Source organism: Taudactylus pleione, unplaced genomic scaffold, assembly GCF_031769625.1.
Source record: "Taudactylus pleione unplaced genomic scaffold, aTauple2 ptg000155l, whole genome shotgun sequence".
In the NCBI taxonomy this organism is placed as follows: domain Eukaryota; kingdom Metazoa; phylum Chordata; class Amphibia; order Anura; family Myobatrachidae; genus Taudactylus; species Taudactylus pleione.
The window spans coordinates 9,733,929-9,749,785 of NW_028284557.1; the positions used below are offsets into that span (position 1 = coordinate 9,733,929).

The 15,857-nt window shown below is 43.1% G+C and overlaps 1 protein-coding gene across 4 annotated transcripts in view; it reads right to left on the reverse strand.

The window, feature by feature from the left end:
• SMARCE1 (SWI/SNF related BAF chromatin remodeling complex subunit E1) overlaps positions 1–15,857 on the reverse strand; it is a 36,537-nt gene that overhangs the window by 8,499 nt on the left and 12,181 nt on the right. For all 4 annotated transcript variants that reach the window (XM_088474656.1, XM_088474653.1, XM_088474655.1 and 1 more), the window contains 2 exons: positions 4,039–4,210; positions 1,038–1,210 (listed from right to left, as the gene is read on the reverse strand). In XM_088474656.1, the coding sequence (XP_088330782.1) occupies positions 1,038–1,210; positions 4,039–4,210 (345 nt within the window). The remainder of the gene's footprint in view (positions 1–1,037; positions 1,211–4,038; positions 4,211–15,857) is intronic.

The following is a 15,857-nucleotide window of genomic DNA, read 5'->3' on the forward strand; positions in this document are numbered from 1 at the left end:
CTGTCTGGATCCCGTTCCTAAAACAATTACGACTACGAGGCGTCTAGAAGCATCATTTTACCCCTCCTACTTCCTTCTTCTCAACAAAAGAGATGTGAGAGACATAGCATCCCCCATCAGCAAGATAGACTGATGATGCCAAGAAGGGTGTGGATAACTAATGAACCTACATGAACTACGTTTATGCTTGATCTCTAAAGCTCAGACAACATGTTATCAGCGTTATACATAAAGAAGGTAGTGGTTGGGCTTAATGCATTTGGCTACTCAGTCACCAGAGGCGTTTTACACCTCAACCCATTTGCAGCAAATTGATAGCAGGCGTTTACTTAATGCCGCAATTGCTTGACCCAGTCAATGACAACAGATATGTCCCAGCATTGTGGCCAGATTGTTGTGCTGGTGGTCATAAAATTGTTAAATAGCTACTACTGATACTAACACAGAAGAGAAACATGACAGGGAGCTGAATAGGAGCAGGGGGCCACTGTAGTCTGTGTAAACAGATTTGAAAGCAAGTTGGCATGACAATGTATTTTTGATCACAAAAAGGAGAATCATAACAGTATAAACACAACTGTGGAGAAATAGTTGAGAAAATATTGGAGTAACTTTTCTAGCTAGTTCAAAGTGTACAACCAAATCTAGGGGAATAATCCTTAATCGCTGTATTTTATAGTTTTTTACATATATAATGCAATTACATAGGTGGCATTATATGGTGAAGACACATATATACACAGAATAGCATATCTTATGTTTAAAATGTATGTGATTGCAATTACAATGTTTAACATTTTGCATGTGAGAGTAGGGAGAAGACTTTGGCGCAGCTGGTCAGCTTAATGTTAGAACTAACATTTTATGATTTTATAAAGAATGCAGTTTGGAGTGTTCATAATATTGAGTATATGGTGAGTGCAGAGACATTATGAGTGACATGTGTACAGAGCTTTGCAATGCAACAGCACTTTGCTTGACACAAGTACAATGGAATAGAACACTGTACTTGCGTTAGAATTTGTCCTTGCACTAACCTGATGGACCATGAGAGACTGGACTTGTCTTTTAAGAACCTGCATTCTGGCTGTGGTGACCACCGATCTCACGTCTGGCACCACACTCTCACTCAGGATCTCACTTATTAAACGGTGATTCCTCTGGAAGCGTGCTGCTGCTGTGTGTTTCATGGAAAAACCATCATCGTAGTCTAGACGACGAAGAAAATATCAAGTTAGGACAAGATATTGTTAGATTTTCTAACTAAGGGGTCTATGTACTAAACCTTGGAGAGATAAAGTGGAGAGAGAAAAAATACCAGCCAATCAGCTCCCGTCGCTTTACAGACTGTTTTTGAAAAATGTTAGGAGCTGATTGGATGGTACTTTATCTCTCTCCAAGGCTTAGTACATATACCTCTAAGAGTTAGTTTGCAAAAATTAAGAAATGTGAGCAAGCAATAAGAGATGCTGAGAGTCTTTCTTTACAGACAAAATTAGTGAAATAAGACAGAAAATTAGAGAAAAGAGCTTACAATCAAGGTAGGCAAAGACATCCATTTATATGCAGTTCAAAGGGAAACTACAAATCAGACAAAAAAGCTTGATTTAACGGACAAAATAAATATAATTACAAAAAAAGCAATAATGAAAGCATTAATACTACAGCAATAAATCTCAGCATCCTATATCACATTCAAAGCACTAGGGGGAGCTGGAGTACATATTAAAGAGATGGGTTTAAGCTCAGAAAACAACAAAATGGAATTTAGACTATAAATGAAAATTATACACACCAAAATATCTAAGATAAAGCAACTAGTTACACCTTTGCTTCTATTTTCTAATCTATACTATAAACACATTTGAACCTGTTTTATTGATATATGTTACAATTTCAGAGTCTGGTGTAGTAGCAAGTTTCCTTTGTGGAGAAGCCGTGCTCCCCTAACACCTTCAAAGTGTCCAATATATTGAAGAACAAGGCTATGCACCTTTAAATTTAATGTTTCAAAAGAAAAAAATAAACAGAACTTTTTATTAGTGCAAGCAGACAAACAGATATTTTAAAAAATAGAAAAAAATTGTTTTGGGGCAGTACAGTGGACCCTGCGTCAGTGCAATATGATGTGCAATATGATGTGGGGTTATCTTACAGGGACCAACATATGGAGATCGTTTGGAACAATCAGTGCTCAAACATTCACAAATGTGGCTACTGAAAATAATAGGGTTAACTACTAGAACAATGTAAGCACCTATTCTCCAAATGGTACTTGACAACACAAGCATTTACTCATTACATAAACTATTTTAGACATGGTTTACCTGGTGACCAATTCCATTATATTTACAACCTATAAACCATAAAAGTGGCTGAATAAGAAAACATACTCAGTGTTAAAAAAACAAACAAAAAAAACCAAAATGTTGCATTTCTAAAGGCTTTTATAATGGTAGGAAGAAAAAAATCCATTTAACCCTCAATTAAAAGGTGCATATAAATTTATAGAAGGGACTCCATGTTTAGATTTTATGTGCCATACGGTACATATATGTACATACAAAACTAATAACAGGGCCTGGCAAATACCAAATCACTTCAGCCTGCTACCCACTCCTTTCCGCCCCCTTCTATTCACTGCTCCACACCCCGACTGCTGCTCTGTCCCATCCCCCATCTAAAATCTATAAATTATAGTATAGTGACTATTCTGTATTCAAAAAAAATAAATAAATCTACTCCCCTTTATGTTAAGTGCACACACACGTAACGATTTTTTTTGAACGATTTGTTGTTAACAACGTAGTTATTGTTCAAATAATAGTTCAGTTTCTGAGTTATAGCGATGAAACTTAATCGTTCAAGCGTGCTCCTGTTTGTAGTTATCGTTCATCGTCCATTTCAGACTGTCCAACATAACAATTTTCATTAAGGGAAGGAACATTTTTCGTTCATCGTTGTAAAAATAGTTCATTACACTTCAAAAAATCGTTCACTTTTTCAAGGGAAAATCGGACAGAAAATCGTCACCTTTAGGCTGTATGTTTCCTCGTTTTCAGAAATGTCCTCCTAAGACAGGGGTTCCCAACCACGGTCCTCAAGGCACACTAACAGTCCAGATTTTAAGGATAGCCATACTTGAGCGCAGGTATCTTAATTAGTACCTCAGTTATTTAACCATCTGGGCTGAAGCATGGATATAACTAAAACCTGGACTGTTAGTGTGCCTTGAGGATGGAGACTGGGAAATACTGTCCTAGGAGTTTCACTTCTTTATACTGAAAGCTAGAAAAATCAACAGGGTTGTCGTGTGAAAGGGTTACTGAAAGTTAAAACAAACCATTTTCTATTGTTTGTGCAAAAGTGTTCTACTTCTTTTCACACGAATAGCATGTACACATTAAAATAGGGACTCATACATTACGGTGTGTATGACAGTACTTGCATACGTTGCTGCAAATTGATTTCATTGTCGCAATGTGTTATCCAATTAAAAGAAATCTCATGCATAGATTTTTGTTTTAATATTGCATAAAAGTGTTTGAATGGGGTTCTGGACTAACAGTTTCCCATCTGTCAGTAAAATAAGTAACTTTTTGCAGTAAAAAGTATTCTACTCTCGCAAAAAAAAAATAAAAAAAATCCATAACAATTTTTAAGTATAGAACAGTTGTATCAATGAAAATATTGATTTGTAAATCGCTGTGGAAGTCACCCAAAAATTTTTTATTGCAAATTTCAGACATTCAATTGTGTTTTACATTAGTGACCTCCGAAAATCTATTGCGATTGCTGGAGAGCGCCAAGTACATGAAAACATGAAAAAAACCAAGATTATTGAAATTGTCGGGTCTATTTTAAATTGAGTATTTTGCCATTAATGGAAAACTCTACAGTTTGACAAAGAACGCTAAAATAAATAGAAATTGAGTTGACCTTCCCCTTAGGGTTAAATCTCCATATCAGTGTTGTGACAACTGTTAAGCATGCAGAGAGTTGGAGTACAATAGCTGAGCCACAGGTTGCTGTACTAACCATCAGGATCCTCTGCCGGCTGAATACTCATATACGGTTCTCCCTTATCAATGCGGGACTGGCGTTGGCGACTTTCTTCTTCCAGGGCGGCCTCAGCTCTACTTTTGGCATTGATGTAAGCAAGATAAGCAGGTGAGTTGTGGTATGTCTTCATTGATTCATTGTACTCTATCTGCAAAGGAAGCACAATAAAAAAAACTACAATTACAAATTTTATACAGAGAAGCCATTAAAAATGTTAGGATTTCAAATTGAGTCATGTAATAGCATTAGTGTGTCCATCTTTCCAATGCTTCTGCTATTTTAAAAAGGCACGCTATTGGTACAGTCCTTAATGCTTTTATCATCAACTGAGAAAATGAGACTCATACTCAGGAGTTAAATTCAAGTGATGGTCTTGACTTCATGCTACAATACACAGAGGGACGTGTTTATTTAGAATAGACAGCAAAGCTGCCCATATGAAGCATGCAGGCCATCCAATGCCATTTTATGGCCCTCATCAGCACTGACAAAATAGGGACTGTTTTTGAATAGAGATGTACTTGGATATGTTCGGATCTCAAAAACTGCATCATATTGGCTATCCGAACTTGATTATTTGGCGATAAGAACCGAATACAACTGAATCTGCACATCTCTATTTTTTACGAGCCTACATCACAAGAGTGAGTTTACAACCTATGTAGCACTAATATATGGAAAATGAGTGAGATGAACTGCAGTGCACATCATATAATCATGCAAAAACTAATAAAAGAAAGGTCTTTACTTTTATTTTAGTAAAATATTGTGCAGATCAGTGGCAAGTTAAATGTCAGAGTAATTGTATTAATCACTGCAGCTCCAAACAGTAACGCAAAGTTTATAGCTAGAATATCCAGAAAATATATGTTGCTAAATTTACATGTAGAGCGCCAATGTCTTACATTTTAAAGGGTTTAACAAAACAAAACCCCACACACCTATAGATGGAAGACGGGAATGGTAAAATACCATAATAATTAGGCACTAATCATTGTAGAATATACAAACATTTGTTTAAAAGGCCAAAATATCTAAAATGTAAGAGTACATAACAGGGATACTAGGACAGTTCACAAATATGCAAATATTGTGCAACGTCAGTGCTACCATTGCTACATGAGAAAAACATTGATCTATATCCAACAGTGTTACTTTGGGAAGTGGTTCATTTAAATGTGTTTTATGCCCATCCATCGAAGACACGCAATACCCTCTCATTTTGGACATCACACAGATAAAGCAGAAGAACCCATCAAGGTAAACACAAAGTTTTCACAAGTTGGAGGATCACAATGCAGAAAGCATTTATAAAAAAATAAAGAGCATCAATTATATTTAGTGCCAACCCTATAGGTACTCCATGTATTTTCATAAAACATCTGCAACATTAGGAAAAGTCAGCACATTTTTAATCTCTAATGTACTGTATATATGAATGCATAATAAATATTCCTTTTGGAAAATGTTACCTAAATTCCACTAGGGGTCCTGTTACAAACCTGGATATTTTGTCCCTAAACCCTCCTTACAGTAATATTTATGATAATCCTCTCACTATACAACAGCTGAGGCAAATTACCTATTAGAATGCGGCCTGATTAGACAGCGCTCACTAAAAGAAGACAGTCATAACCATCTAAGTTTGCTCACAGCTTCTTATTCCCCACTAGGGCACCTAACACTTGGATGCTTATACTTTGTTGCTTATTTGGGTGTTATGGTCGCTTATATGTTTATTATCCATGTCCTGCATTGTATTTTATTGTACTGTTAGACATTGGTCACTTAATGTACTTTGTAAGGCGCTGCGGAACACTTGTGGCGCCTTATACATAAACAATAATAATTGCTTCCTGCTTCATGTCGGTAAGAGGCGAACCAGGAAAGGAGAATATTCACTAATAACAATCCTAACAAGTATAACAGTGTAAAGATATAACAATGAATAATAGACAGGTTAAAAAGAATACATCCAGTGTTTTTAGACTCAAAGAAAGGGATTTAAGTACCCTTTCGTGGGGGTCACTAGAACACTATGGACGTCCCTAACCTATTCCTAAGGGAGGTTACACTCCGCAGTAGTGAAGCACAGCACCTTATGTCCAAACCAGGCATCTTCTGATGCTAAATTATTGCATTTGCAGACTTCCTGTGAAAAAGTGTACCAGGTACCAAGTACAGTGCCTTGCAAAAGTATCATTAATCAGAGAGGCAGCAGAGACCAAAGGTAACCCTGAAGGAGCTGCAGAGTTCCACAGCAGAGACTCGTGTATCTGTGCATGTGACCACAATAAGCCGTACACTCCATAGAGCTGGGCTTTATGGAAGAGTGGCCAGAAAACAGCCATTACTTAGTGATAAAAATAAGAAGACACGATTTGAGTTTGCCAAAAGGCATGTGGGCGACTCCCCAAATGTATGGAGGAAGGTGCTCTGGTCAGATGAGACTAAAATTTAACTTTTCGGCCACCAAGGAAAACGCTATGTCTGGCGCAAACCCAACACATCCCATCACCCCAAGAACACCATCCCCACAGTGAAACATGGTGGTGGCAGCATCATGCTGCGGGGATGTTTTTCAGCAGCAGGGACTGGGAACCTGATTTGAGTCGAGGGAAAGATGGATGGTGCTAAATACAGGGATATTCTTGAGCAAAACCTGTTTCAGTCTGCCTGTGATTTGAGACTGGGACGGAGGTTCACCTTCCAGCAGGACAATGACCCGAAGCATACTGCTAAAGCAACACTCGGGTGGTTTAAGGGGAAACATTTAAATGTGTTGGAATGGCCTAGTCAAAGCCCAGATCTCGATCCAATTGAGAATCTGTGGTCAGACTTGAAGATTGCTGTTCACAAGCGGAAACCATCCAACATGAAGGCAAGCTCATAGAGACTTAGCCAAAGTAACTTGCAGCTGTACTTGCTGCAAAAGGTGGGTCGACAAAGTACTGACTTTAGGGGAGTGAATAGTTATGCACGCTGAAGTTTTCTGTTATGCTGTTTTAAATGTTGTTTGATTCACAATATTAAAAACAAAAACAAAACTACAACTGCAGTTGTAGGCATGTTCTGTGAATGAAATAATGCACACCTTCAAACAATCCATTTTAATTCCAGGTTGTGAGGCAACAAAACATGAAAAATGCAAGGGGTGTGAATACTTTTGCAAGGTACTGTAGATGCCCAGCTGACTCAGTGGCAAACGCAGCATTTCTAGAGGGGGGTTTCCAAATGCTTGATTTTAGAGTGAGTGTGGCCAGTCCATGAAGAGGGCATAATTGTCACTTATCCAGCTTTAATATGCGTCATACAAAGTGTATTGTGTGTCATAATTTCAGCATATACAGGACCAGAGATCACAGTAAGCAATCCTGCCTGATCTGAATGTTTGTTTTTATTTTTGATGTGGGCACCATTCCAGGGCATGGGAGCAAGCCTGTGGGTCTGGGTGGGCAGCACAATAACCTAGCACTGTACTGGACATATATGTAAATATTGGACTCTACAGCAGTGCATCCCTAACGGTGCATGCTTTCCAAATCCCCTAATTGGTGCACAAGTGTATTTATTACTGGCTGATACATGTTAAAAGATTCATAGGTGGTGCTATTTATTTCATTTTTGATACTGAAAAGAACATGCAGCGCTAGTAAAATTCCATTATATTACTATTCATGGTGTGGGCTGGGGAGGGGAGTTTCCAGGCAGACGGAAACCCCCCCTGCGTTTGCCATGTGACTCCCAGTGTCACCCTTCTCAAAAGACATTCACCCATCAGGTCAAATATGGCCTCACATTTTCAGGAACAACTGTATTGCCTCTATGTAAGACATGAGTAATTACCCAAGTCTCAGGGCCTAGTTGGACCTCAATGCCCTCACAACATCCCGAGAAAACTCTACCTCTGTAGACTTGTCTGTCTAATGCTGGAATTACAATGCCCTGATTTAGATGAAACTTGAAGACAATTGTGGGCTGTTATTAGGACCAAACAGTCTTTTCAGTCTTCCTAAAATAGGAGAAGCTGAGCCCACAACTCCAAAACTCTCCTAGCTGTGGAAATAGTCAACAAGTAGGCAGTCTTCCAGGAGGTTAACTTGAACTCTATCCAATCCAATATTTCATGATGGTGCTGGAAGGCGATCGACACCAGGTCAAGATACCAAGCATCTATTTGGGGAGCGTGGTGGGTAATCACTTCCTGAAGGAAGGATCTGTACATCAGGTAAAACGCTGTTTCTTGAAAAAAAGAGGGGGAATCAGACCTAAGCGCTTAAAAAGTTAGTTTTAAACGCTGTTCCAGACACTACTGCAAGAACAGCGGCAAGTGGTTCAAACGAAAATAAGAGGCAAGTAATCCCTTCATTCCACACTAGGAGATGGTCTCTTCCAAAATGTAATAATATTTTCTTGAAATAGGTTTCTTAGCCTTGTACATGGTCTGAACCACACTGTTTGAAAACTTCGAAACAGCCTCACCATAAAAGATAGTCAAGTTAACTCTGGTGAGAAAAAGAGGCCATGGCTAAATAGATTTGGTTTTGGAGGCACCCAGGACCATCTGCCATGCTTAGAATATCTGTGTATCATGACCTTCATGGTCATTACGGTGCCCAAACCATCCAAACGCTGTCTTCTTTTTACATATTTGCTCCTCCATGGTACCATCGCTACAAAAGGTTAACTGAAAGAGCAGAGGTCAACTCCAAGAGAATGACAAGGCATCTACCAAAAATGCCTTTGGCTCCCTTGTCCTGAAGCTAAAGAGCTACACTGTGGTTCAACAGAGAAGTCATAATGGTAAATATTTGACTGTGACCACATGTCCATGATGGACTGGAAGACTTTGACGGGACCATTCCCTAGGGTTAATGGTCTGCCTGCTAAGGAAATCTGCTTCTCAGTTTTCAATATAAAGACCGATTGGCAGAGCAAAATCTTCCAGCCCTAAAATCACATGATCCTGCTGATCTGGGCACTCAATGCCCCTGGTTATTTAGGAAAGCCACTGCTGCAGCACTGTTTAATTGTATCTTGATGGTTCTTTATTGCAAGAACGGTCATCCTCTGACTTGAGTGCTGAAATACACTATATTATATGGGAGAGTTTTGACTGAAGAACGACAAACCCACAGTCTTGAGGGTTGAATTTCATCCAGTCCAGATAGAGACCAGTTGACCTCTGTCAAGGCTGATAATTCTTGGCTACTAGCAGAGCAACAGACCCACCTCTGAAGACAAGTCAAGTGATGTTGATACTTGCTCCATTTAGAAATGAGCTCAATCTGGAATATTTCGATATTTTGATTGACACTGAGCAAACTGCACTGCTGCTAAGGCGGAAACCATATTTCCTAAGATCTTCAGTCAAAGGTGAAAAGACAGGGTCCACAAGCTAACAAAGACTTTAAGTCCCTGTAGAGAGGACTTGAACTCTCGAAAGAACAACCTATGCTGGCCATGATTTTTGTGATCACTAGCGAGATCCTAAAGGGATTGCAACTTGCAGGACACAGTTATAGCCCATGCTTCACTGAACAGTTACTCCAACTCAGACATAAGAAAAGAAGAAATTAATTCCTTGCTGTCTTTACACTATAGTGTCTGCAGAACAGCATGCACTTTCATTAATGCCTCCTGTCGGAGCCCTCATCAGGACACTAGGTAACTAGGATCTGCCACCTCATCTTACTTCTAGAAAGAAAACTCAACTCGATCCTTCTGAAGTGTCAATGAAAGCGGAGAGTTACATAGTTTAGACGTGGTGTCAATTTCCATAGTGCTCCCCAAAGAAATGGACCATTTCATGCAACAAAGTCGCCAAGTTTTGAGCCCAAGTCAGCTGCAGAAGAGCCCTAAGGGTTCTTGCAGAGAGGCTCAGGTGGAGACAAGCAACTCCCATAGAAAAAGCAGGATGGTCACCCGCTCAGCAAGCCGCGCAAGTTCTCCGATAGCCTGGGCCAAAGACTATATCCACCTCAGTGTGTGTGTCTGGAGGCTAGCGCAGCCGATAGTTCTCTGTCAGTCACACATGCTTGCAACCAACCAAGACTAAGCACAGGGAAACAAAGTGGCTCATAAAACAGGGAAAATATGAGATATGGTAAGAACTTACCTTTATTATCTCTATTTCTATAAAGTCCATAGGGTTCCACAGGATACCTTAGGGGGTATATGTGATGACGTCAGGCATCGGGCACCATAGAGTTAAGTTTTCAGCCTCCCAGGATGCATCAGGGTCCCCCTCCTATACCCTGCCCCCGAGCCAAGGCATCTCAGTTACGTACCAAGCCATAGGCTGGAGGAGGAGAAGGAAGAGAGAGAAGAAAGATCTGGACACACACAAGAATCACATTCTCACCAGAGAGAGACGGAAAAACCGGTGAACAGAGTAAAGCCCATCTGCAGCACAGGTGCGAAAGGACGGGAGTCCTGTGGAACCCTATGGACTTCGTAGAAATAGAGATAACAAAAGGTAAGTTCTTACCATCTCTCATATTTTCTACATCAGGGTCCATAGAGTATCCACAGGATACCTTGGGATGTCCCAAAGCAGTATCCTTTAAGGGTGGGGATGCTCCTGTGCAGAAAGGAGAATCCGCCGCCCAAAGGAAGCATCCTGAGAGGCAAAGGTGTCAAAAGTGTAATACCTCACAAAGGTATGAACAGAGGACCACGTGGCAGCCTTGCAGATCTGGACTGCAGAGGCACCACGTCGAGCTGCCCACAAAGGGCCCACAGACCTAGTGGAATGAGCCCTCAAAGAGGATGGAACCGGAAGGCCTTCACGAAGATAAGCTTCTGAAATTGCCATACGAATCCAACCTGCCAAAGTTTGCTTTGAAGCAGGCCAACCTCTTTTACGGAAGCCATAGAGGACAAACAAAGCATCCGACTTCCTAAAAGAAGAAGTGCGGGCACTCGGGAGCTATCAAGAGGAGCATACCTCCTTCCTGTTTGAATTTCCGGATTACCTGCGGAAGAAGGGAAAAACGGAGGAAAGAGGTAGGCAAACTGGAACGTCCACTGGACGGACAGAGCATCCACCAGAGACGCCTTTTCGTCTCTTGTTCGAGACCCGTACACCAGCAACTTGTTGTTGTGCCGGGACGCCATGAGGTCTATCTCTGGAAGACCCCACCTGTCCACCAGAAGTTGAAAGACGTCCTGGTGCAAAGACCATTCTCCCGGATGTACGTCCTGCCGGCTGAGAAAATCCGCTTCCCAGTTGAGGACTCCCGGGATGAACACCGCTGATAGAGCTGGGAGATTGCGCTCCACCCAGACCAGGATGCGGGACACTTCTGCGAGTGCCGCCCGACTTCGGGTTCCTCCTTGTCGATTTATGTAGGCCACGGTGGTGACGTTGTCCGACTGGATCTGCCCTGGGTGACCTTGGAGAACCCGATGTGCCTGCTGGAGAGCACTGAACACCGCGCGGAGTTCCAAGATGTTTATTGGAAGCTCCTTTTCTGCCTGAATCCACCTGCCCTGGAACAAGTTTTGTATTGGATGGTAAGACCCATTGGGATTCTGCACCAAAAACAGATTGGAATAGAAACCCTGACCCCTCTGGGAGAATGGAACAGGCACTATACCTGGAGCATAGTGTGCAAAACCTTCCGCAGTTCCAAGGCTTTGTTCCGGTCTAGTGGAAGGCCTGTGGTGAAGAACCAGGATGGAGGCCTGTGCCGAAAGGAGAGGGCATACCCGTGAGAAACCACCTCGTGAACCCAGGTGTCAGTCGCAGTTATCGACCAACACTGGGCGAACTGAAGCAGGCGGCCTCCCACTTTGGGATCCCCCAAAGGGAAGCCCAGACCGTCAGGCCGTAGGTTTGTCATCTGACTTAGGGGCCGGATGTCTGGTACTCCAGGCCTGTTTCCTAGGCTTGGCCGATTTCTTGGGCCCAGCCTGTCGGGGAAAAGACTGTGCTTTAGGCCTATCCTGTAAGGCCGAAAGGACGATGTACCAGAACTTGAAGGGACCGTAGCAGACGGGAGACATGCAGATTTGGCTGCTGCCAGCATAGCTACAATTTTGTCCAGATCCGGACCAAATAGGACTTCTCCATTAAAATGCAAACCTTCTAAGCCATTTTTGGAATCAGCATCCGCTTTCCAAGATCGCAACCATAAGGTGCGACGAGCAGCAACAGCTGCAGAAGAAATCCTAGAGGTGAGGACACTGATATCCAAGGCCGCTTCATTGATGTAAGTGGCCGAATCCCGGAGATTGCCCACCAACTCGGCCTGTTCAGCCGAACAGTCAGAGTCCAAAGATGCCTCTATACTATCAGCCCAGCGCTCCATAGCTCTGGCTACCCAACACACGGCCATAACCGGTCTGGAGGCCCCCCCCTCAAGGGAATAAATTGACTTTAGGCAGATTTCCACCTTGCGGTCCGTAGCATCCTTCAAGGAGGACATGGAAGGAATGGGCAAAGTGGCACTTCTGACTAGGTGTGTCACATGGGAATCCACCTGCAGAGGGGATTCCCACTCAGAAAAATAATTGTCAGCAAACGGATAAGCCACGGCTAAGCGCCTCTGAGGCTGACACCGTTTTCCGGGATGTTTCCACGCCTCCTCTAAATGGTCTACTAACTGACCAGAAAGAGGAAACACTGTGGAGTCACCCTAATATCCTTGAAAAAGGCATATTTGGATACCGGAGGATCATCATCCTCAATAACTAAAGCCGTGCGGACTGCCCGAATAAGGCCAGGAATATATACCTTTGACTTAGCGTCCGACTCTTTAGTACGGAGAGGTTCCTGGTCAGATAGATCCAGAATCTCCCCATCATCGAACGTCACGTCATCATCCTCATAAGGAGCAGACAGACTCCACAGGCCGCAACACAGACTCCCCTTGTAAAACATCCGACAAATGCTGTACTGAAGATGTCAGAGATTTAACCCACGCAGGCTCCTGTGAAACTTGGGGAGGTGAAATAGGGAGACTGTGGGGTACCATCAGTTGTCTCGGGAAACCCTGCATGGGTAACGACACCACTGACTCCTGGGACAATCCCATCTGGGAAAACACAGGTGGCGGAGCTAACTGGCCCACTAGGGTTGTAAGAGCCTTAGCGAAACAAGCCCAGGGAGGTTCCTGTACCGGAGCCGTGACAGTAATTGGCCGTGCCAATAAATCACACTGCCGACATAGCCCCTCCGCGTTACCCCCCCCCCTCCGCTATTGGTACATTGCACTTAGTACACATAAGCTGGAGAGGAAATTCACTCTCAGACATGATGGGAAGTCTGTGACCCTCCTCACTGATACTCGTTAGTATAGTGGGAGAAACACCCTGCAATCACCGCACCGCAAGGGCTTTAGCAGAGTAAGAGCAGGGACAGTAAAATGGCTGACAGTAGAAAGTGAAAGTACAGGCAGCAGTGCTAGCAGAAGTCACATACAATGCAGAAGAAATTAATCCCTGCACTATCAGTGCTATTTCTCAACTACACAGAGTCTGGTAGGACACAGCGCTGCATACACTGACCTTAAGCCAACGGAGGAGAGGTATGCCGGAGGACCCAGACCGCGATGCCACCGATCAGCATCTTCCAGCAGCGTTCACCATGCAAAGATGGCCACCGAGGAGCAGAGAGGAGGCCAGCCTGGGGGAGGAGCGCTGCCACAGGACCAATCGGCAACGCAGAGAGGGCTGTGTGCAGCTGGGGAGGCGCCGGCTGTATAAGGGAAGGCGCGCTCCCCTGGCATGCAATTAACCCCAGGAACGCGGCAGCGCTTGCCGCTCAGCTGCGGCCCGCTGTCCCAGGGGGATAGTGGAAGCGCAGATTAGTACCTGGCTCCACGCTGCAGCCAGTCCCCAGGGAGCCCCCTGCCTGGGGACTGTGGACCATGATCTCAGCAGGGACCCACCGCGGGACCCCCGCTGCTTACCTGCTCCCCTTGAATCCGGCCATGGTCCGAAACATCTGGGGTCACCGCTAGCCGTGACCCCAGATGCTTACCAGCATCCCCGGATCAGTACCGGCGTTCTGGTACCGGCGGGGTGTAGGGGAGACAGCATGGACGTCAGCAGTGACTGTCCATGTTGTACGCCCAGATGTGCAGCCACAGCTGCCTTGAAAGAAACTTCAGGGGCAAATCTTAGCCCCCCTCTAAACAGGTGCTCCGACTCCAAGCCGGGCACCAACGAAACTGTGATGCCTTGGCTCGGGGGCGGGGTATAGGAGGGGGACCCTGATGCATCCTGGAAGGCTGAAAACTTAACTCTATGGTGCCCGATACATGACTTCATCACCTATACCCCCTAAGGTATCCTGTGGATACACTATGGACCCTGATGTAGAAAAACAAACCGCTGTTTCTCCTCTATGTATGACCTGGGACATACTCCCCTTCCCATGCATATAAAGAGTTGAAGAAAGGAGAGGACAGGTAAAGAACACAATCAAAGAGGAAGTGAAGACTCAGAAGAGACATATAAAGAAAACCGAATAAGAAAATCAGCACCAAAAACCTCTCACTACTACTTTCCTACAGTAGAGAGGGCAGTCTTTGGAGGACCAGAAGCTGCTGCTTCTCCCAAAAAAATGGCTTGCCAGTCTGGGAAGCCCAACAAGGAGGAGATCTATACACATCACCTCAAGGGCCAACGCTAATGAAAATCTGGGACAGCCCCTTCAGCCTTTTAAAGTCTAGTCAGGGGCTCTTTGAACAAGGAGTTGCCTTTACTATACATTAGCAAACAAAAGTTTTGTTCTTCAGAGTAAACTAGTTCCCTACACAGAGTGCAGACAGCCATCTTGTGACATGAAGCATTATTAATGACAATGCATTCTATCAATGCAGTAGAAAGAATGATGTAATGATTTACTTGGAGTATGGACCCTAGCTTCACAATTCAAAATAGAGCCAGCTCACAAAATGGCTGCCTCCTCGTGTGTTGGAGATAGATGTGCTTTAACAACAGTTGAACTACGTGGAAACAGCACACTACTACTTAATGCTAGAAAAAACATATAACAAAATATTTTTTAAAATTTCAACTTCAATTTCCCTCTAGACTCGAAGAGCAACACATAGAAAATAGCAGATTAAGCACATTGGAGCTTGGCATAACAAAAAGCTGCAGCATCGTAGCACTTTATATACAGATTCAGACTTATTTGCACACAGGTGTACCAATGTCACACATCAGATTGATCAGTGCATTCTAGCAAAGTAGTTATTTGCACAAAAAACTTGAAGCAACATAAGTTGCACATTTCGCCTGGCGCGGCTGAGTCGCCTGGGAGCTGAGAGGGGCATGAAGCCACATAGTATGAATACACATATGTACAATAACTTGGAATTTGATAATCAAGACAACTTAAGATTTGGTGTGCATCCATTTTCTCCAAAATATCGTTTTTTGTAATAAAACAGAGAATACGGTTTAGTATAGGCACATAAAAAGGCTAGCTCTCCAGAGTACCAAACATGTAGTCTATTTTAAGTATTTTGATATTTAACAAGAGGAATTCCTGGTTTGTTGTTTGATGGGACCCTCCTTTTGCCAGCACTAAAGCATTCATACATTGATACACTAATGTTGTCAGGGAGGAGAGGCCTGATCCAGGTTCTACCTGCACTGCCCCGAGTCTGCCTCTTGCTGGGGAAGTCCATCTGACAGGATTTCTTGTACAGACAAGGAAGCAGCACATACAGTTCAAAGGAAAATGCTAAGTGTTGCAATTTAAGATGTAGTTAAATAAAATGATCCCTAGTAGCTTCTCCTGGGAGAGGGCAAGATATAAAAATGCCATTTTGAAA